Source organism: Carassius carassius, chromosome 38 (assembly GCF_963082965.1).
Source record: "Carassius carassius chromosome 38, fCarCar2.1, whole genome shotgun sequence".
Classification (NCBI taxonomy): Eukaryota; Metazoa; Chordata; class Actinopteri; order Cypriniformes; family Cyprinidae; genus Carassius; species Carassius carassius.
The window spans coordinates 15,858,719-15,881,894 of NC_081792.1; the positions used below are offsets into that span (position 1 = coordinate 15,858,719).

The 23,176-nt window shown below is 38.8% G+C and overlaps 2 protein-coding genes across 2 annotated transcripts in view; one reads left to right on the forward strand and one right to left on the reverse strand.

Moving 5' to 3' along the window:
• Nucleotides 1-23,176, reverse strand: part of LOC132119424 (DNA-binding protein inhibitor ID-1-like) — a 300,095-nt gene that overhangs the window by 159,014 nt on the left and 117,905 nt on the right. The window lies entirely within an intron of this gene.
• On the forward strand, nt 10,602-12,587 carry LOC132119419 (uncharacterized). The gene is made up of 6 exons (XM_059529346.1): nt 10,602-10,897; nt 11,012-11,131; nt 11,214-11,332; nt 11,435-11,582; nt 11,659-11,777; nt 11,854-12,587. The coding sequence occupies exons 1-6, from the start codon at nt 10,660-10,662 to the stop codon at nt 12,469-12,471; spliced, it is 1,362 nt and encodes a 453-aa protein (XP_059385329.1). The 5' UTR covers nt 10,602-10,659; the 3' UTR covers nt 12,472-12,587.

Genomic DNA, 23,176 nt, shown 5'->3' on the forward strand with positions numbered 1-23,176 from the left:
AACAAAATAATCTACTTTGTTACTTTTAAATCATAGTTCGTTACTGAGTACGCACACAATTTGAGTTGATATTCAAATTTTTTACAGCACTTCAATAGCCAATAAAAATATCTGATCGTGAAGGGACCAATAAAAGTGCTGATATCTGAACCTGGAACAGCGCTGCTGCATCGGGTGAAGAGCTGATCAGACAGCGAGGGAGCTAAGCGTGATGGATTCCAAGCATGGAGAAGCAAACTACATGGTAGTGTTATCATAAATATCTATACTTTTATACCGATACTGAAATATCTTACACGGTTCCATTATTCATTTTCCACAGTATATATTCATTTTCCACTGTATACACAAATACATCTCTCCGAGTGAGTTTGACAATCATCTGTCTACTGTCCATTACAGTCTGAATGTTTGCGCGGGAATGATTACAACTATGCAGTATACCTGCAATCCCGCGCAAACATTCAGACTGTAAATGTGGCGAGCAGAAAACTGGATGCGAGTTCTTAAATAAGCCTAACTTATACAAATGAACAGTGGGGGCTCCTGCCAATTTTCTCAGTGGGGGGCAAATGTTTGCTCGATTAATGAGGATAGGTGACCCATTCAATTGATAAATTAAAGGCTAGTTAAAGATGTAAAGGGAACTGAACTACTATTAAAAATAAAGTGACATCACAAATCAATCTCTTGCTCTCCTTACGTTTCTATATGCATGTTAACATAATTCAGCAGCAAAAGAAGACTGAACCCAGGATGTGGTCTTTCCAAAAAACTGCGATTTCAGTTTAATAAGAAATAATTACAGGTCACATAAATCACTGCTTACACAACTCACTTATATTACACTACTCATTTGTATTACACTGCTCACTTATATCACATTACTCACTTACATTACACTTCTTACTTAAATTACTCACTTATATGACATTGCTCCCTTACATTACACTGCTCCCTACTATACATATGCCTCTTTGCTCTTTCGTGCATTTTCACCTTCTCCGAGAGATGATGCCTGTCGGTGACACCTGTAGTTGTCCATGCGATGTCCGTCACACTCTCGGGATGGAACAAAATGCAGCGGTAAATTAGTAGAATAAAGTGTTAGCTACTTCGCAGCCTATTAGCTTTTTTCTCCGCTCATACCAGATCCTTGAATATCCTTGTTTATACAACCCGAATTCTGGAAAAGTTGGGACGTTTTTTAAATTTTAATAAAATGAAAACTAAAGGAATTTCAAATCACATGAGCCAATATTTTATTCACAATAGAACATAGATAACGTAGCAAATGTTTAAACTGAGAAATTTTACACTTTTATCCACTTAATTAGCTCATTTAAAATTTAATGCCTGCTACAGGTCTCAAAAAAGTTGGCACGGTGGGCAACAAATGGCTAAAAAAGCAAGCAGTTTTGAAAAGATTCAGCTGGGAGAACATCTAGTGATTAATTAAGTTAATTGATATCAGGTCTGTAACATGATTAGCTATAAAAGCTTTGTCTTAGAGAAGCAGAGTCTCTCAGAAGTAAAGATGGGCAGAGGCTCTCCAATCTGTGAAAGACTGCGTAAAAAAATTGTGGAAAACTTTAAAAACAATGTGCCTCAACGTCAAATTGCAAAGGCTTTGCAAATCTCATCATCTACAGTGCATAACATCATCAAAAGATTCAGAGAAACTGGAGAAATCTCTGTGCGTAAGGGACAAGGCCGGAGACCTTTATTGGATGCCCGTGGTCTTCGGGCTCTCAGATGACACTGCATCACTCATCGGCATGATTGTGTCAATGACATTACTAAATGGGCCCAGGAATACTTTCAGAAACCACTGTCGGTAAACACAATCCGCCGTGCCATCAGCAGATGCCAACTAAAGCTCTATCATGCAAAAAGGAAGCCATATGTGAACATGGTCCAGAAGCGCCGTCGTGTCCTGTGGGCCAAGGCTCATTTAAAATGGACTATTTCAAAGTGGAATAGTGTTTTATGGTCAGACGAGTCCAAATTTGACATTCTTGTTGGAAATCACGGACGCCGTGTCCTCCGGGCTAAAGAGGAGGGAGACCTTCTAGCATGTTATCAGCGTTCAGTTCAAAAGCCAGCATCTCTGATGGTATGGGGGTGCATAAGTGCATACGGTATGGGTAGCTTGCATGTTTTGGAAGGCTCTGTGAATGCTGAAAGGCATATAAAGGTTTTAGAGCAACATATGCTTCCCTCCAAACAACGTCTATTTCAGGGAAGGCCTTGTTTATTTCAGCAGGACAATGCAAAACCACATACTGCAGCTATAACAACAGCATGGCTTCGTCGTAGAAGAGTCCGGGTGCTAACCTGGCCTGCCTGCAGTCCAGATCTTTCACCTATAGAGAACATTTGGTGCATCATTAAACGAAAAATACGTCACAGACGACCACGAACTCTTCAGCAGCTGGAAATCTATATAAGGCAAGAATGGGACCAAATTCCAACAGCAAAACTCCAGCAACTCATAGCCTCAATGCCCAGACGTCTTGAAACGACGGGCACCGTATAATGAGTTTTGAAAAGAAAAGGAGATGCTACACCATGGTAAACATGCCCCGTCCCAACTATTTTGAGACCTGTAGCAGAAATCAAAATTGAAATGAGCTCATTTTGTGCATAAAATTGTAAACTTTGTCAGTTTAAACATTTGCTATGTTATCTATGTTCTATTGTGAATAAAATATTGGCTCATGTGATTTGAAAGTCTTTTAGTTTTCATTTTATTAAAATTTAAAAAACGTCCCAACTTTTCCGCAATTCGGGTTGTACGACTTATACAACTTCCTGCCCATCTCTCTGTTTTTTTTTTTACACACGATGACGAAAGTATGTTCGTGCAAGCCCTCCTGGAACTCATTGAGATTGCATTGCAGTGCCTGCAGTTCCAAAAAAATTATCTTTGTATGGAAGTCTATGAGAGTACTCGGGGCGATTCTCAGTTTGACAGAAATCACCAAAACTACACGAAAAGCGACTAGATGCTGATTGGAATATTTAGAGGCAGCACAAACAGTCTACAGTAGTAAAAGGTAGCTTAACACTGTGGTTGAATGTGAAAGAAAACAACTACCTTTCGATGAAAACTACCGTGCGTCGACCAATCGCCCTAATGGAGAAACCGTCACTGCAAATAATAAAAAATAAAGTGACATGACATACAACCAAGTATGGTGACCCATACTCAGAATTCGTGCTCTGCATTTAATCCATCCAAAGTGCACACACACAGCAGTGAACACACACACGCAACGTGAACACACACCCGGAGCAGTGGTCATCATTTATGCTGTGGCGCCCCGGGAGCAGTTGGGGGTTTGGTGCCTTGCTCAAGGACACCTAAGGCATGGTATTGCCGGCCTGAGACTCAAACCCATAATCCTAGGGTTAGGAGTTGTAACCGCACTGGGTAGTATATTAAAGTTATCTCAAATAGGGAATTTTAATAATTAATCAGGAATATGATTAATATATATATATATCATATGACAGTTACATTAAAATGATTGAAGATGAAAAATAGGTCAATTGTATATATCAATAACTCATTACAAGGCACTGTAATTTACTCATTAATATGTCAATATTCCATTCTTCGTATCAATTATCATGATATCTTTTACTGGGAATTAATGCAAATCAAACAGTGGTTTGTCCAGCAAACGGACGTAAGATTATCACTTATATAAGTTATCACTTATAATTCCAGGAAAAATTGTTTCTGGCCATGAAATCATTCTCCTGTCCTTATAAAATTTAGGTTACTGAAAAGTAACAAATAAGCTTTGTAGCTAAGATTAAACATTTCATTGACTTCGTGATGTGAGCATTTTAGACAGAATCAATCAGGAATATATATTGGATTTTAATAATTGAACTAACAATACATCGAACTACGATTCACACAGAGTAAATATGCGTACAACAATACAAACAGTAAAAAACAATACAAGACAAAACAGAATACAGATGAGAGAGAGATAGAATGGAAGGGTGAGCGAGAGAAAGTGAGAAGGCGAGAACATAGAATGATCGCCCAGTATGGCAAAATCACAAGCAGTAACCTTTAGAAAGACAACAAGGAATCAGATCACCTTGAAAGAGGGAATAGACAACCTTAAGCAGCATTTAACTCTCTATAGAAAATAATACTTGCATGTAGGTTTCTTTGTGGATGCTAAAGACGAGCGTGCGTGTGTCGTTCTTTTGGAGCTGGGCGTGTTCTCTTGTGTCTTCTGGGGCGAGCAGACTTGCGTGAAGTTTCAAAGGTTCAATACACGTGAAGTTACCAAAAAAATGATTCAGAGTTCGTCTCCCTCGTGTAGGGAGAGGCGAATATGAGAATAAACTTAGCGAAGAAAAGAAAAAAAAACGGAGATGAGAACTCCCTAAGGAGCCATGGAAACCAGACGTTCTCTCAGACGAAGTTCTCAGACCAAGTGCAACTGAGAACTTTCTGTGTCAGTCTCTTATGGAGCGACTGGGTTCACGCCTCTGTTCGCACGAACAACCAATGAATGTCCACGATCTGAAGCGGGAAAAAGTTCCTTTGTCTCTGGGGAGACACCCACTCGAGTAAGTTATGGTGTTGTCAGAATTCAGCAGTTATATTCCAGCAAGATGGTAATCCCAGAATAATACATTTTACTGTAATTTCCTATGTATGAGTGGTTCAGTCAAAGCAAGACAGTTAAACAGATACCAAGAATGACAGGTAAAGGTAGGAGAAACATAAAGTTACATTCATATGCAGAATTACACACATTTAAAATTTTATTAACACACTATAAAATTGCAGATACTCCAATTTGATATGGGAAGACATCTAAGCACAAAAAGGAAATACAGTCAATACATTTACTTTCCTTTTTTCCTTACAAGAATTCCTAGCGAGCTGGGCTTTTTCTGTTTTTCCCAGTTGGGTCATAAAGTTTTATGACATGGTCAGAGGTAGGGTTATAAAATCATGACTCTATTTGAGAACATTAATTAGGAGAAACATTTCCAATTTATAAATCAGAAAATCAAAACCTTTGCATAACAGGGCTAGCCATTTATGCAAAGCAAAAACCTATCAAACACATCTTAGTAATGACTTACATGGTGAGTGTAAAGAAATGTGTGTGTGTGTGTGTGTGTGTGTGTGTGTGTGTGTGTGTGTGTGTGTGTGTGTGTGTGTGTAAAGGTGCAGAGAGCTGCTCAAACTTGACTGTGAAATGTCTGTTAACACTCCAGGGTGTCATAAACAATTTAAATCCAACCATGCTGGCGCCAGGCCGGTCATTTACCTTGCAGAGAGTTTGGTTTATATGCATGAGTTTTTAGGCTAAAAGCTTTGGGCTTCATAAGGAATGTGCATTGTTTTAGATTCAACGAACCATGATTCATTAATTCAGAACAAATGAATGAATAACTGCTAATACGTTACAGAGTCAAACTCTCTAACCACTAGGCCATGACTTCCCGAATTAACTACTTGTGTGCAGACTGTTTGCATTCGCGATCTCTCTGTGCTTTTAAAGTAGAAATTATTTATCTTTGCTCCTGGATAAAATTTTGTCAAAAGTCATCAAACATTCAGAATAGATCCACACCTGACCGCTGAAAATCCTTCTGGAAGTTTTATTGGTTGTAAGTGAAATGCACCAGAAAGTTTTTCAACAACCAAAGATGGAACTTTAATTTATTAAGAAATGTTTTGGAATGGGATATTTGTCTGATTTGTACATATACAGTACAGGTGCTGGTCATATAATTAGAATATCGTCAAAAAGTTGATTTATTTCACTAATTCCATTCAAAAAGTGAAACTTGTATATTATATTCATTCCTTATACACAGACTGATCTGTTTCAAATGTTTATTTCTTTTAATTTTGATGATTATAACTGAAACTAAGGAAAATCCTAAATTCAGTATGAAGAAAATTAGAATATAACTTAAAACCAATACAAAAAAAAAAAGGATTTTTAGAAATCTTGGCCACCTAAAAAGTATGAAAATGTAAAGTATGAGCATGTACTGCACTCAATACTTAGCTGGGGCTCCTTTTGCCTGAATAACTGCAGCAATGCAGCGTGGCATGGAGTCGATCAGTCCGTGGCACTGCTCAGGTGTTATGAAAGCCCAGGTTGCTCTGATAGTGGCCTTCAGCTCTTCTGCAGTCTTGGGTCTGGCATATCACATCTTCCTCTTCACAATACCCCCAAAGATTTTCTATGGGGTTAAGGTCAGGAGAGTGAAAAATAACAGATAGGATGATCAATACCATCGATCGAGTTCACATCGGGTGGTTGGAGCAGGGAACTCAACTATAGCGGTAACTTTTGCTTCTACTGGACGTACTTGACCTTGACCGACTTCCTTCCCAAGATACGTGATAGTGGCCTGCCCAAATTCACATTTAGCTAGATTTGATTGGAAGATTTGAATGACATAAAAAATTTTTGTTGTTCATAGAAATTCTGTGGAAAATTGATGTTCTTAAAAATAAAATGCAAAGAAAACACAAATATTATAGCTGGCAGACGTCAGAAAGCAAAAAAAAGACATTAAGTTAAAGGGATAGTTCACTCTCAAATTAAATTTTGATATGTTTTAGCTTACCTCAAGGACATCCAAGATGTAGGTTTCTTTGTTTCCTCAGTATTTCCCATTTTGATATTTTTAGGTCCAACTGTTCTTGTCTGTGACTCACATAATGGATGTCTATGGTCACCACCTCAAAGAGCATGCACAGAGGAGTCAAAATGAAACAATTCCCCATCATAAGTACACATTGATGACCTAATACAAGAAACGAGCGGTTTGTGTAAGAAAACGAACAGTATTTATATCTTTTTTACCTTTTGTACACAACCACATCCAACTGATCTGAGTTCGTGAGTGCTTCCCGATGTGACGTGCGCGCGCGCTCTGGCTTTTAGTCTGCGCAAGCGCAGAAAGCCCTGGATGTGATGTCTCGCGAATGCACATCACTCATTGTTTACCACACGCTACGCTTTCAATCTGCACTGTCTGAAATATAATGCAGTAATTGTAATAAATTAATGTTTATAATGCACCCTATAATCGTTGCGTTTATAATAAAAATACAACACATTACTCACTCTATTGACAGCGTGCCATTGGGTCCCTCTGGCATTGGATGTCGCCTCTAGTTTATAAGTGGCACACTAAACACAACGTGCAAAACGCTGCGTCTCAACAGCGGAGAAAAATCAGGATCTTCAGTCAGACAGGCGTGTAATGTGATACTGTCAATGTCCTCGTCGTCATCTTGTAGTTGTTCCATTCGTGACAACATATGCTCTCCACTTCTGTTGGCATCTCACAACACTTGCTACTAAAACACCACCAATTTTGAAGAGATCTCTGTCTCTGAGGCTTGAAGACGTGCTGCTGCAGCGGATCGCTCCTGAGTACTTGGTCTGTGTATTCTGTTTCAAATAAATATGGTTGTGAAAAAAATTCAACGTTGTCTATGGATATATTAAAATCGTCTTCCATTGCAATTTCCTGTACGTCTAGATATATATGTTTAGATCTTCACAGTGAAAGGTAATACTTCCGAAATCTGTGTAAACCATAGGCAGTAAGTGTAAACAATGAGTGATGTACACGCGCGAGAGATCGCTTCCGGCGCTTTCCGCACTTGCGCAGACTAATAAGCCAGACCACGCGCGCACGTCACATCGGGAAGCACTAGCGCACTCAGATCAGTTTGACGTGGTTGTGTACAAGAGGTAAAAACGATATAAATACTGTTTGTTTTCTTACACAATCCGCTCGTTTCGTGTCTTAGGTCATCAATGTGTACTTACGATGGGGAATTGTTTAATTTTGACTCCTCTGTGCATGCTCTTTGAAGTGGTGACCATAGACATCCATTATGTGAGTCACAGACAAGAACGGTTGGACCTAAAAATATCAAAATGGGAAATACTGAGGAAACAGAGAAACCTACATCTTGGATGTCCTTGAGGTAAGCTAAAACATACCAAAATTTAATTTGAGAGTGAACTATCCCTTTAATATGTTCCTTTGTGTTACAAAGCTTAAGTATTTCAGAGAATTCTAAAGTATTGAGATTAAGTTACTAAACCTGAGTAATCTAATGAAATACGTTACTGATTACTTTTTAAAGCTTGTATTTTGTAATCTGTAGTTAAATACATTTTAAAAGTAAACTTCCCAGCCCTGTTTGTACATTATAGCCCTAAACAGACGAGCTGCTCTACAGAGAGTGTTTCCTCACTTTGTTGTTCTTGCGAATAAAACACTGACACAATGATGAACAAGTACATTAACATTCGCAATAACATTGATTTATTGAATAATTAAGTAAATATAATTGATTTACCTTCCACTGTCCTAACAGAAGCTCCACTTCGCTTCACTAAAACCCGCCCTTTACACGCCTCTTGTGTCATGTAACATAATTTTTTAAAAATTAAATATTTAAAACAAAAGGATCTATGTTTTACTATAATAAGTGATACATTGATCATGATTAATTTATTGATCAGGATTGAAAATTAAGTCACACAGAATTAAAATGTTATGTACAGCCTGCTTTTTCAGTCGAGTCTGTTTCTGTTTATTTGAAGTCACAATAGCCTATATACATCACATTTAGAAAGAATTATAATTTCTATATTTTTCTAAAAGCTTCAGAGCAAAAAAAAACATTAGGCCTATTATATTTTTATGACATTTATGCGGAGCTAAAGCCTCGAGATGAGACTTATGACAGATAGAATATGTTACTAAATAAATACACCATTGTGATAGAGAATAAGAAGCTGATGTCTGATTTCTTCAAGTAGTCGCATTTGTTTACTATGGTAATGTTAACGCCTAGTCTTTTGCATCGCTTATTAATATTTCTGCCTTGTATGGTGATTATAATCCATATTGGATCAAGTTATTTCAAACACTCGCTGCTTACTGAAATTGAGTTTTGAGCTCAACTTATTTTTAAGTTTTCAAAGTTGTTGTTTTAGCTGTTTGAATGATGTTATAGCTTTATGAAATGATCCATGGCGCAAACACTCTACAGATGCAGAGAAACTCTGCTTTTGTTCATAACCACTCCTCTAGCCCCAGCTGGCCCGCTTTGGCTCAAGGTTTTCCTTGATTGAATAAACCTAGGAAACCTAGGAAGCACCAACGAGGCACGATAAAGCACCGGAAGTGACAGTGGAAACGCAACTGTCGATGGTACGCACTAGCAAACCCGTTTTTGGCAGACAGTGGAAACTCAGCTAATGTGTCCTCAGGAGCCTTTTGTAATTTAGCTTTGCCTGTATATGTTTATTTGACTCTCAAAAGCCGGCAGCCAGAGACATGCAATTTATGAATTTTATTGCATTCACCTAAAAATTTCCTTTACAGTTCAATTGAAGTTAACTCGATGGCTTGAGGGTGAGTCAATTAACAGCAAATTTCCATTTTTGCGTGAACTATCCCTTTAAGCCTGCATGTTTAGTCTGTATGACAAATATTATAAAATTTTATAAATGTTATTAAATAAAGGCTATTATGTGTTGTAATGTGTTTGTTTTAGTGATTGATAGACACCAGATAATAATTTTCTTAAACGCAATATAAAACATAATAAGATCCACAGCAATTTCTTATGATGCCCAAATATAAGGAAGTCGTGGCTTAATGGTTAGAGAGTCGGACTCCCAATCGAAAGGTTGTGAGTTCGAGTCCCGGGCCGGCAGGAATTGTGGGTGGGGGGAGTGCATGTACAGTTCTCTCTCCACCTTCAATACCACGACTTAGGTGCCCTTGAGCAAGGCATCGAACCCCCAACTGCTCCCCGGGCGCCGCAGCATAAATGGCTGCCCACTGCTCCGGGTGTGTGCTCACAGTGTGTGTGTGTGTGTGTTCACTGCTCTGTGTGTGTGCATTTCGGATGGGTTAAATGCAGAGCACAAATTCTGAGTATGGGTCACCATACTTGGCTGAATGTCACTTCACTAATAAATCTTCGTTGAGGTAACATATGAAACACATGGATCATTACATTTTAATTGACAGAATTAGCTGTAGTTTTCTAAATGTTTGACCAATTAAATCATTTTAGTTGAATGTACTATGAAACTATTTCAGTAAAGGTTAAGCCAACTAAAAAATAACAATTCAGGCAACCATTTGAAGACTGAAATTGACTGAATATAAAATATCTATGGAACTTGTTACGAAATAATAATTAGTTGAAACAGCTTTAAATTTTTTACAGTGTATGAACATTTCTTCTTCTTCTTCTTCTTCTTCTTCTTCTTATTCTTCTTCTTCTTCTTCTTCTTCTTGTGTGATTTGCATTAGCTTAGACACTTCAAAAGGTGTATTGCTGCCCTCCTGAGTTCATCTAGAGAACTCCATCTCATAGATTAAATTCTCAAATAATTGTGTATGAAAATTGGGACCCAGTGCCTGTTTTAACCCCATAATGAGCCACAGGTGAAAACAACAAGCTGATTGATGAACAGATTTGATTGGTCGCTCAGTGATTCAAACATGAGTACAAATAGCAGAGCTTTCTCAGCAGACTTACTAAGCAGTAGAGTGAAGGGTTTTCCAATAACTGTAAATTTCTTGGGGTCTGCTTGAAAACTTACCATGCCTTGGGCAAAGGGGATTTTACTTTTCACAATGGCTGTGGTTTCACTGTGTTCTTCTTTAAGGGCTTATCCTGAGTCCCTTTTAGAAGCTGGTGCTGCATATGGAGCAGTCCCTGAAAACCCGGTCCACTTTGGCAAACTTTTAATTGGCGGTAAAGGTTCAGTATCTTATAATGATGTAAAAGTATCCCCATTGAGGTTAGCAGAGTATGAAGGTCACCAGTCAAATGACGAAGGTAACTTTGAGATCTTAAACTTAAAATGAGACCTCCCCCCCCCCCCCCCTTTTTTTTTCTTTTTTTTTTTTAAAGTGGGGACTCTAACTTAACTTTCGTTCTCCTCTCTTTAAGCTTGGTTAAACTCCGCTAGCACTAAGCTGCACCATCTGCATTCTTCTGTGCAATGTAGCAATGATTCAATGATTTTGCGTATTCCAGGACCGAGAGTGCCACATTTTCTAATTGACCGAGGTGAGGTGTGTGTGTGAGGGTGGTTGATGGGGGTGGGTTTTTATTTTTATTTTTAATAAACCATAAGTTTCTCAACCATCAGGAGAGGAGTCACCAGTGCCTTTGTCTGAGATGCCAGCTAGCTGTGGCTTCTCACTGAAGCGGGCACGCAGGGATGTCTCTCTTGTTGCTCCATACAGGGGCTGTCATGTCAGACAACAGGTTAGTGTGTGTGCTGAAGGTGAGAAGTGCTCTGTCTCGGTTTCATCCATGTGATGCCTTTTGTGAGTTTGTCTGGAAGGCTCTTTCTCAATCTCCTAACAGGGTGCGAGATATATTCTGCCACTCATTATAATGGGAGCTCCAGTGCAAGTGTCTTGCCCTGTGAGCCGTCCCCTCCCTACTGTGTCTTGCTTCTCCTTTGGCATGATCGTCAAATCTTGTGTCAGGGCAGATGATGTTAAAGTTAAAGGCAAGTCCTCTAATTCTTTGCAGTCAGTCTAATTGTTGATCCGACCTATAGCTTGACTCTGGTTCTCTGCTTTTAGTTGATGGATCATGGCAGCCTCTGCTTCTGAAGTACACTCAATGCTCATTTACATTGGAGACCTCTGCTGGTTTGCTGTTTATCACTGCACCATTCACCGGAAGCTGTTGGGAAATGACTGTAAGAAGAACTGAGTGACTTGTAGTTTGACGTGTGGCTTTATTATAATACTCTACGGTTTACTTGTCTTGCTCAGGATAATGAAAGGCGACTCCCTTTGATGTACGGTGACCAGGAAGTGATTCATTCCTGTCCTCTGGCACAGCCAACCATAACCCCAACTGTAGCCCCAACCACACCTCTCCATGACCCAACTGTCTTGCAACCGATGTTTGACCGTTTCCCTTCTGGAGGACCCTGGAGGTATCCTCCATACCCTGGTGTACCTGCTACCCTGCCTCCCACTGAGCAACCTACAGCTGCTCCTCTTCGATATCCTTTCCAGCAACCCATGTACCCTCCCAAGTATCCCATGCCAATATTTGATCCCTTCTACCCTAAAGGTGACCCAGCTGCTCCCCCAGCAGCACAACCACCACAATATCCCTGGTACCCAAAGCTGCCTCCTTACATGACTGGCTTCCACAGCCCAGTAGAAGTGACCACTCCTGCAACGACCACAACTACCACATACCAGCCTGAACACCAGTATCCAGGTTATCCAATGTACCCACCGTTCTACGGTCAACTACCTATCAAGTCTGGGTCTCCAACTGTGAAATACCCTCTCATGCCTCCATATCCTAAGGCTTCAGGCTTTGGTCCCCGTGCCCGTAAGTTATGGTCTTCTCCTGCATTATCCTCCGTCTCCTAGGTAACCACTTGACTGAGCAGATGAGTGGACTCTGAAGTGTCATTCTTCTTGACACCAGAATGAACTGACCTCAATAGCTTCCTTGGTGTAAGCCTAATAAAGCTTTGAATTTAAAATATTTTTGTGGAGTTTCTTGATTTCACAGGAATGTTTCTTTGACAGTCCAACTCCCCTTTTTATATAGCACTTTAAACAAAGTACATTGCATCAAAGCAACTGAACCACATTCATTAGGAAAATGGTGTAAATGCAAAATGAGTTAAAGGCAGTTAATCATTGGATTCAGTGATGTAATTAATATCTGTTCAGTTTAAATGGTGTCGGTGCATTAATCCGCAATCAAGTCAACGATATCGCTGTAAATGAAGTGAAGCCAGAGGCAAGGAACCAAAACTCCATCGGTGACAGAATGGAGAAAAACCTCTGATCTGGATACAGACTGGATCTGGTGGCTACGGTGACTTCTGAATAAGAGAGAAACGGACTAATGTTAGTGTAGATGCCATTCTTATAATGTAGCAAGTACGTTGGGTGTTATGGGAAGTGGTTCCAGTTTACCTAATTAATGCAGTCTAAAAATCATTTTATGGATTTGGATATTAGTGTGTGTAAGCCAGGTTAAAGAGATGGGTCTTTAATCCATATTTAAACCATATTTAGATGCATATTTAGCAGTAAGAAATTACTCGTCATCCAGTTTTTATATCTACTATGCATTCCATTTAGTTTTTCAAATTGGTGTGTTTCACCGGGTCGCAAAGAAATATAGAGCTGAGTATCATCAGCATAACAGTGAACGCCAACACATTTCCGGATGATATCTCCCAAGGGTAACATGTTAAGCGTGAAGAGTAGCGGCCCTAGTACTGAGCCTTGAGGTACTCCATACTGCACTTGTGATCGATGTGATACCTCTTCATTCACTGCTACGAATTGATGGCGGTCATATAAGTACGATTTAAACCATGCTAATGCACTTCCATTAATGCCAACAAAGTGTTCTAGTCTATGCAAAAGAATGTTGTGGTCAATAGTGTCGAACGCAGCACTAAGATCCAATAACACTAATAGAGAGATACAACCACAATCAGATGATAAGAGAAGGTCATTTGTAACTCTAAAGAAAACAGTCTCAGTACTATGATATGGTCTAAATCCTGACTGGAAATCCTCACAGATACCATTTTTCTCTAAGAAGGAATATAATTGTGAGGATACTACCTTTTCTAGTATCTTGGACAGAAAAGGGAGATTCGAGATCGGTCTATGATTAACTAGTTCTTTGGGGTCAAGTTGTGTTTTTTTTTATGAGAGGCTTAATAACAGCCGGTTTTGGGGACATATCCCAATGACAATGAGGAATTAATATTAGTCAGAAGAGGATCTATGACTTCTGGAAGCACCTCTTTTAGGAGCTTAGATAGAATATGGTCTAACATACATGTTGTTGGTTTAGATGATTTAACAAGTTTATACAATTCTTCCTTTCCTATAGTAGAGAATGAGTGGAACTGTTACTCAGGGGATCTATAGTGCACTGTCTGATGCGATACTGAAGCTGACGGCTGAATGATTACAATTTTATCTCTAATAGTATCGATTTTAGAAGTAAAGTAGTTCATAAAGTCATTACTGCTGTGATGTTTGGAAATGTCAACACTTGTTGAGGCTTTATTTTTCGTTAATTTAGCCACTGTATTAAATAAATACCTGGGGTTATGTTTGTTTTCTTCTAAAAGAGAAGAAAAGTAATCAGACCTAGCAGTTTTTAATGCTTTTCTGTAGGATAGGTTACTTTCCCGCCAAGCAATACGAAATGCCTCTAGTTTTGTTTTCCTCCAGCTGCGCACCATCTTTTTTGGTAGAAGTGATGGTTCTACTATACTTGTAACAAGAAGTAGAATTTACAATTTTGGCTATATGAAGTTTGGCAAAAACTAAATAATGATCTGAGATATCATCACTTGGCTGCATAATTTCAACACCATCAACATCAATTCCATGTGACAGTATTAATCTAGAGTATGAATTCGACAAAGTCTCCCATTCAGTTCTGCTGCTGAGAAATCCTTAATAATAATATCTATTTTGTTTGCGAATATAATTCCAGTTAACACCATAACAGAACTGACGTGTGCCCCTGAGCAATGTAAAGAAGTGTTTTGTAGTAGTGTGCTTATTACTTGGCTCATCTGATGACAGACTGATGCAGAGAAATCAAATGAAAACTTGGTAGTTTATCAGAACATTCTTGGTCATTAAATCGCTTAAAATCCTCAACATTATTCAAAAGATCTGCTCCCATTTTGTTGAGGTTTGACTAAGAAACACTTGTGCAGTGACTAAGTTGCCCCACTAGTGTAATGGCTTTGGGCTTAACTAAATATTGAAAGTGTTGGCCCTAGTATTTTATGGGGCACCAGCCTGGAATTTCACCTGGACTGTAAAGCACAATCATGGAAGATTGTTGAATGAGTAAGAATTACATTAACTGAAGGAAGTTGTAGTCTGACCAATCTGAAGGATTTTAGAGATATTGTTAACTTGTAGACCCTCTAACTGAATTATCAACACAAGGAAGACTCCGGTGTAATAAAGGGGGTTTTATTAATACACAAGTTTCACAATTTGAGTTGAATTGCTGAAATAAATGAACTCTTCCACAGCATTCTAATTTATTGAAATGAACCTGCATAAACTACTGTAAATTAAATTTGTCCAATTTATTTAGACTCTTGGGTAATCTTCAGCAGGATTCTTTATTGAGAATGCTCTGTGTGGTGCTGCAGTCATCAAAAGTCTAACTTGTCCTTAAGACATTGTAGATTATATACATTCAAGTGGGAGGGATCCATACGGTAGAGGTGGAGACACTTTGAACAAAGCATGCAAATGCAATCAGGAAAGTGCCAGTAACTGGCATCTTCCCAGCCTTGATCTCATCAGCATAACTGTCATTTAAATACAGAGTTGCCTGACAGTATTGCTGATACCTTCACATTATCATAGAGACAAAAGGCACAGCTGTGCTTTAAGCTTAAAAAGCCAAATGGCAAGGAAGAGCACAAAGACAAAAGGGACATTATCTCAGACACCTGATTTTCCTGATTTACCTCAAAATGTATATCAAAACGTTTTCAGTTCATATGCTATTACATTGGAACCTAGATTTAACATTTTATAAATTTGTAATCCCACATGTTACATACCTATCTTATTTTTTTTTACTTCTCTTGTAAGATCATCTACTTCATCTACTGTAAGATCATTTCATAAAGCTTATTTTTATTTTATTTTATTAATTTATTTTATGTTGTATACTAAGACATTGAGCTGCCAAATGATTCCTGAATCCCAATAAAAGGTTTTTGTTACAGTTTTCTGAATTGATCTCACCAGTCAGTGTTCACTGGGCAGGGGAAGTTGTCTGTGTATTTGTACTGTAGGTTTTGTCATCTGAAGAAAAAGTTTAATATTGATAGAAGTAAGGGTTGTTGTCATACTGTGCGCTAAGTTACAATGTTCTTATCAGTTGTGGTCAACTGTAAGGGCTAAAATCTAAGAGCTAAGATAAGTTGTTCTAAGGAGAAACAAGGAAGTTCTACAAAAAGTCGATTTGGGGAGTTTGAAATAGCAACAACGACGACAAGCTTAGTGGATTTAGTAGTTTTTCATTACACTTTTCTAACCTTTTGTTAAATAAATGCAATGCACACAGAAGGAAGTAGTTTAAGTCTTTGGTTCTTTTAATTGTGATGATTTTGGCTCACATTTAACAAAATCCCACCAATTCACTATCTCAACAAATTAGAATATGGTGACATGCAAATCAGCTAATCAACTCAATACACCTGCAAAGGTTTCCTGAGCCTTCAAAATGAACTCTCAGTTTGGTTTACTAGGCTACACAATCATGGGGAAGACTGCTGATCTGACAACCTTCACAAGGAGGGTAAGCCACAGACATTCATTGCCAAAGAAGCTGGCTGTTCAGAGTTCTGTATCCAAGCATGTTAACAGAAAGTTGAGTGGAAGGAAGAAATCTATGGGGTATTGTGAAGAGGAAAATGACAAACAAGAGACCAAAAAATGCAGATGAGCTGCAGGCAAACCTGGGCTTCCATACCACCTCAGCAATGCCACAAACTGATCACCTCTATGCAACACCGAGTTATAGCAGTAAATAAAGCAAAAGGAGTCCCTACCAAGTATTGAGTACATCTACAGTAAATAAACATACTTTCCAGAAGACCAATAAGTCACACATTTTTTTATTGGTCTTGTGAAGTATTCTAATTTTTGATTGGTGTTTTTTTTTTTTTAACACAGACTTAAACTACTTCAGTCTGTGTGCACTGAACTTATTTACAGTGCTGGGAGGTAAGGAACTACTCAAGTTACTGTAGTTTTTTCGGGTACTTGTACTTTTTTGAGTGTATTATTAAAGCTGTACTTTTACTTGTACTTAAGTACAAATTAAGCAAAATAATCTACTTTGTTACTTTTAAATCATAGGTCTTTACTGAGTATGCACACAATTTGAGTTGATATTCACATTTTTGACAGCACTTCTGTAGCCAATAAAAATATCTGATCGTGAAGGGACCAATAAAAGTGCTGATATCTGAACCGGGAACAGCGCTGCTGCATCGGGTGAAGAGCTGATCAGACATAGAGGAAGCTCAACGTGATGGATTCCAAGCATGGAGAAGCAAACTACATGGTAGTGTTATCATAAATATCTATATTTTGATACTAAAATGTCTTACACGGTTCCATTATTCATTTTCCACAGTAGCTGAATATACACCAATACAATCTGCGTCTCTCTCTTCCCTCCGAGTGAGTTTAACAATGATCCGTCTCCTGTCAATTACAGTTTGAATGTTTGCGCGGGATTGCAGGTATTCTGCATAATTTTAATCATTCCTGCGCAAATGTGGTGAGCAGAAAACTGGATGCGAGCTCTTAAATAAGCCTAACTTATACAAATGAACAGTGGCGGCTCCTGCCAATTTTCTCAGGGGGGGGGGGCATCCTTAATGAGGATAGGTCACCTATGCAATTGATAAATTAATGGCTAGTTAAAGATGTAAAGGGAACTGAACTACTATTAAAAATAAACTGACATCAGGAATCAATCTCTTGCTCTCCTTATGTTTCTATATACATGTTAATATAATTCAGCAGCAAAAGAAAACTGAATCCAGGATGTGGTTTTTCCAAAAAAAACTTGTTACTGCGATTTCAGTTTGATAAGAAATAATTAAAGGTCACATAAATCACTGCTTACACAACTCACTTATATTACACTACTCATTTGTATTACACTGCTCACTTATACACATTACTCACTTACATTACACTTCTTACTTAAATTACTCACTTATATTACATTACTATCTTACATTACAAGGCTCCCTACTATACATATGCCTCTTTGCTCTTACATGTATTTTCACCTTCTCCGAGAGATGATGCCTGTCGGTGAAACCTGTAGTTGTCCATGTGATGTCCGTCACACTCTCGGGATGGAACAAAATGCAGTGGTAAATTAGCAGAATAAAGCGCCAGCTACTTCGCAGCCTATTAGCCCTTTTCTCCGCTCATACCAAATCCTTGAATATCCTTGTTTATTCGACTTCCTGCCCTTTGTATATACTTGTTTGATGTTTAAATTTGGTCTTGGTGGTCCTAGTTCTTTAACTGCCAATTTATCCTTATTGTTATGATGAATGAATGGTATTTCTTTCAATGACACGATAAAGAATTAATCTGCGCTGAGGTAACGTTCACCTTGATGTCGATCAAGTTCAACTGACAATTGAATTTGCATAGCTGTCCCCATCTCAAGGAAGGAAGGAAGATTGTGTTGACAACCTTGGTCCAAATACTAAATCAGCAGGACTGAATCCAACGTTTTCCTGAACTGCTTCTCTGATCGCAAACAAAAGTAATGGTACACCCTAATCCCATTCCTTACCCGTATAAATGCAGTACTTTCTGAGCATTGCCTTCAGTGTTTGGTGGAAACGCTCAAGCGCCCCCTGGATTTCATCGTGATAGGCACTTGCGGGAAATATTTAAACTGCACAACACTTGAGAAAATATCTTCAAAAGAAAATTATTGCCTTGATCTGTCTGCAAAATTTTTGGTAAACCCAATGTAGAAAGAAACTTCAACAGTGTTCTAGTTACAACAGGCGCTGTAATCTTCCTCAATGGAATTGCTTCCGGGAATCTGGTTGCAGTACGCATTACCAACAATAAAAACTGACTACCGGTCTTAGACTTAGGCAAAGGGCCTACCAAATCGACGTTAACGTGCTCAAACGGTTCTACTATCACTGGAATAGGAACAAGTGGAGCACACGGAATGACCTGATTCGGTTTGCCAGTAATGTGACAGGTACGGCAGGTGAGACAAAATTGTGTAACATCAGTTTTTAATCTAGGCCAAAAGAAATGTCTCAAAATTCAATGATCAATTTTCTTAATTCCTAGATGTCCCAACAAATCGTGATCATGAGCTAAAGATGCTGTCGGTAACAGGAAGGATTCACAATCTGATACACACTACCCCATTCAGAATCATCTGCAATATGTATTCTGTATCTGTAATCATCTGTATCAGGGCACCACTTACGCATTAGTAAGTTGTTCTCTACATAATATGCAGCTTTTCTCTCTTGAGCTGTCTTTAAAAAAAACAGCAGCAACAAAACACTTTTGAAGGCTTTTATCCTCCTTTTGGGCAGAAATAATTATCTTGCATGTCACGCACAGATTTATACTCAAGGAACTCAAGGAAAAAATTATTATTCTATAGTTTTACTTTCATCAGATAAAACATCATTGAAAAATAGGTGCCATAAAAGATGTAGCCAAATCATCAACGACATTTATCTTACAAGACTGAGCCCGCGTAACCACTCAAACTGGAAAAGTGTCAGGATAAGACCTCACACAGTTCATCAGGATGATATGACGCAACTGGATTATCAAAAACTTCCAACAAAGGCATGATTTTCCCACCGGCTAAATTATTGCCAAGGATAAATTCTACCCCATTCACAGGCAATCTTTCACGAACAGCTACTTTCACAAAGCCTGTACACAGTTTTGATTCTAGGTGAATCAGAAGCAACGGAACTTTAATGAGACCCATCTCTATGCCCTGTACTAGTACATTACTGCTACAGAAAGTATGTTCAGAAAATGGCAGTACTTCAGCACTAATAAAAGACTGCATTTCCCCAGTATCACGCAGCATTTAACTCTTAACAGTTCCGCAGAATTCCCAGTAACAGAAATTAACCCTTCCATCAGAAAAGGTGCGTAGCTAGAATCAGGGTCATCACTACGCTCGAGTTTAACAGAATCCACCAGTTTCACACATCCAGCACTCTTAGGTACAGAACTCTGTTTTCGTTTCAACACAAAACAATCATCAATTAAATGCCCAGGTTTGTGGCAATAAAAACATTCTCAATCTTCCTTTGACTTCAAGTTAACTGGTTTCGGTCATGAGGAACTACTCAAATTCACTTGAAGAGGCACAGCTTTCTCAGAATGCTCAGGAATAAGCACATTTTTATGCATCAATGGGAATTCATCTGCCAGGACAGAAGCTTGAGACAAAGCAGTTACTTTCCACTCATTTGAATAAACGACAACACGCTCAGGTATACAGTTTTTAAATTCTTCTAAAATAATTAATTCTCGCATGGTTCTAAAATCCTCTGCCTTACTCGAAGTAAACCACTTGTCAAATAAAATGCCTTTCTCCCTCGCAAATTCAACGAATGTCTGACTGGAATTTTTCTTATGGCTTCTAAACCGTTGCCTATAGGCTTCTGGCACCAACTCACATGTACGCAAAATTGCAGCTTTCACTACCTCACAATTCACGCTATCCTCTACAGACAATGTAGCGCAAAAATCTTGAGCCTTAACGGTTAACTTGCACTGTAACAGCAAAGGCCAAACCTCTTTAGGCCAATGAAGTGTGGATGCAATCCGCTCAAACACGCTAAAATATGAGTCAACTTCTGTTTCCCGAAACTGCGGCACAAGAGGAATATGTCTACTGACCTCAAAGTTGGTCCCCACCGAGCCAGCCCCCACCGAAGCATCAGCGGGCTGTAAGAGATGCATAACTGGAACAGGTGTCACTTTGGCTGCACTCAATTCAAGTTCATGCAGCTTAACCTGCGTCTCCGCCTCAATTTCGAGTCTGCGGACTTCAAGTCGAAACTCCATATCAGCCCGACGGTCTTCTGTCCGTTCGTGCGCCTCCATTTGGACTCGCACTAAGCGGACTTTAAGCCGCACATCACCTTCTCCAGACTTAGCTGAGCCCTGAGAAAAAGGCTCAAAGGGTGGCAGAATGGCCTTGGCCTCAGAATCCTCCACCTCAGCCATTCCACCTTGCTCCTCATCGCCAGGGCGACCATCAGCACCAAAGGAACCTTCACCGACTACTGCAGGCAACACTAAAACACCTAGTTCCACCAAACTTTGGGACACAGTAGACTTCTATCTCTTTTTTAAGCTGCTGCCTCGAAACAGCAATCTGATTATGAGCAGCGATATGCAGCAAATCATGTTTTCTACATTTATCTAACTGCTCAACCGTAGGTGCACTGACAAAGGTGTCTAAATCAAAATCAGCCATACTTATTCCTGAAGCTAACGTTTTAGACCCCACACACTAGTTACTGCCTCGCACAACACTAGCTCTTCAAAAAAAAAAAAATGAACATGGACATTCCACAATCCACACCAGCATTAATTAATATCTCGGGGAAAAAAATATATAATTGAAAGATCTCGGACGAGCCCCCATTTAATGTTACGAACTTGAAAAGGTCTAGGGCATGTACCGCAACATTTATATATTAACGTACTGCTGAAGGTGGGGTAGGGGTGGAAGAACACTTGACAGACTCTCTTTCAAAGGAAAAAAATAATCTGGGCTTTATTTACAACAAGCCAAAAGGCCACTGGACCCAGTCAAAACAACAATAATAATCTGCGCTATGTACAATGTGATAATATAAGCAAACAAACAAACAAACAATAAATGGGAAAAGAACAAAAGCGGCGCCAAAGGACAGAACAAAATATAACAAAACGATCCTTAATCTAAACCTAATCTAACCAAAACAAAAATGTAGAACATAAACCAGAATCTTCGGTGCATCCGACACCCTAACTAAACTACTTAACAAAAAACAGAAATACAAGGGATGGCACTCACTTTTTACCTGGTGTGTCTAGACAATCATCTGCTATGGGTGCAGTGTATATCGCAATATACTAACCTGCGTTCTCTTCCCAAAAAAGTAATTAACCGATATCTACGAGCGAATGAAAAGGTAAACAACACCTCAAACTAATCTCGCCCATGTTAGAGCGCAACAAATATTAGAAGTACAAAGAACAAAGCACATAGCACACAAGCCTCCAATTGACTCTGAAGATAGAAAGATCAGAAGATAATGAGCACAACAACCAACACCTGCAAAGTACACAAACGTTCACAGATCAATGAAAACAAAACACAAACCACGCGTGGAGTTTAACAGGCTGCGTTGACCTTGGACCTCAGAAAACACAGTGGACCAACACCAGCAGATGACATGGCACCCCAAACTATCACTGACTGTGGAAACTTTACACTGGACCTCAAGCAACGTGGATTGTGAGCCTCTCCTCTCTTCCTCCAGACTCTGGGAACCTGATATCCAAAGGAAATGCAAAATTTACTTTCATCAGAGAACATAACTTTGGACCACTCAGCAGCACTCCAGTCCTTTTTGAAGCGAGACGCTTCTGACACTGTCTGTTGTTCAAGAGTGGCATGACAGAAGGAATGTTTTATTTATCTACATAAATAGGCCTAACATATTGTATATTGCTCTTAAATCTTTGCTTGTTCAGTGTGGTCATATTTTGAATACTTCAAACTGAATTGAGGTCATTTGTTTCATAATTTTATTACTGACTGTGTACTTGTCTTTTTTTTTTATTCAATTCAGTTTTGAAATCAAATTTTAAATCAAGCTTCCTTGTTCTACCCTATTTTAACGACACAAATACACAGAATGAGCAAATGTTTAAGATTGAGATTTTTGTATTGGTAATTGGGGGCATAATATTTATGTGTGTAAATAAAATCCTATGTAAAATCTATTCATCATATAAAGTGAATGTGTCTTTATAGAAGACTTGGATTAAACCAATTTCAAAGCTTGAAATAATGAGTGACTTGAAAAAATGGATGGACAAAAAAGATTTCTACAGGTATATGGCAGTATACAGTATCTGGTTTTGCCAATGGTATTGCAAATGATTGTACATCATATTATCAAAAATAACCCTACTTGCTTTTTTAGTGCACAGTACTAGTCTTGTAGCAAATACTTGAACCATGCAAGTCAGAACACTGGGAAAAAAATTGTCTGACGTCGCTTCTGGCTATGGAATGGCATTCTTGCTCTGATGAAGTCAGTTTGATGGCTTGGGAGAATCCTCTTGTTAGTAGTAGTAGTAGTAGCCCTTTATTGTCACTAGTCACAAGTACCAGTGAAATTAGCCATCAACCTGTCCATACATACATACATACAATATGACAAGGGGGTACACCGGACAGGAAGACAGGGAATCGAGGAAGAAATACAGCATTACATTCGGAAAGTGA

Coding starts and splice junctions, on each gene's coding strand:
- LOC132119419 (XM_059529346.1), top strand. CDS start 10,660: ATGCCTTGGGCAAAGGGGATTTTACTTTTCACAATGGCTGTGGTTTCA. Junction 10,898..11,011: donor TCACCAGTCAAATGACGAAG/GTAACTTTGAGA, acceptor CCTCTCTTTAAG/CTTGGTTAAACTCCGCTAGC. Junction 11,132..11,213: donor ACATTTTCTAATTGACCGAG/GTGAGGTGTGTG, acceptor CTCAACCATCAG/GAGAGGAGTCACCAGTGCCT.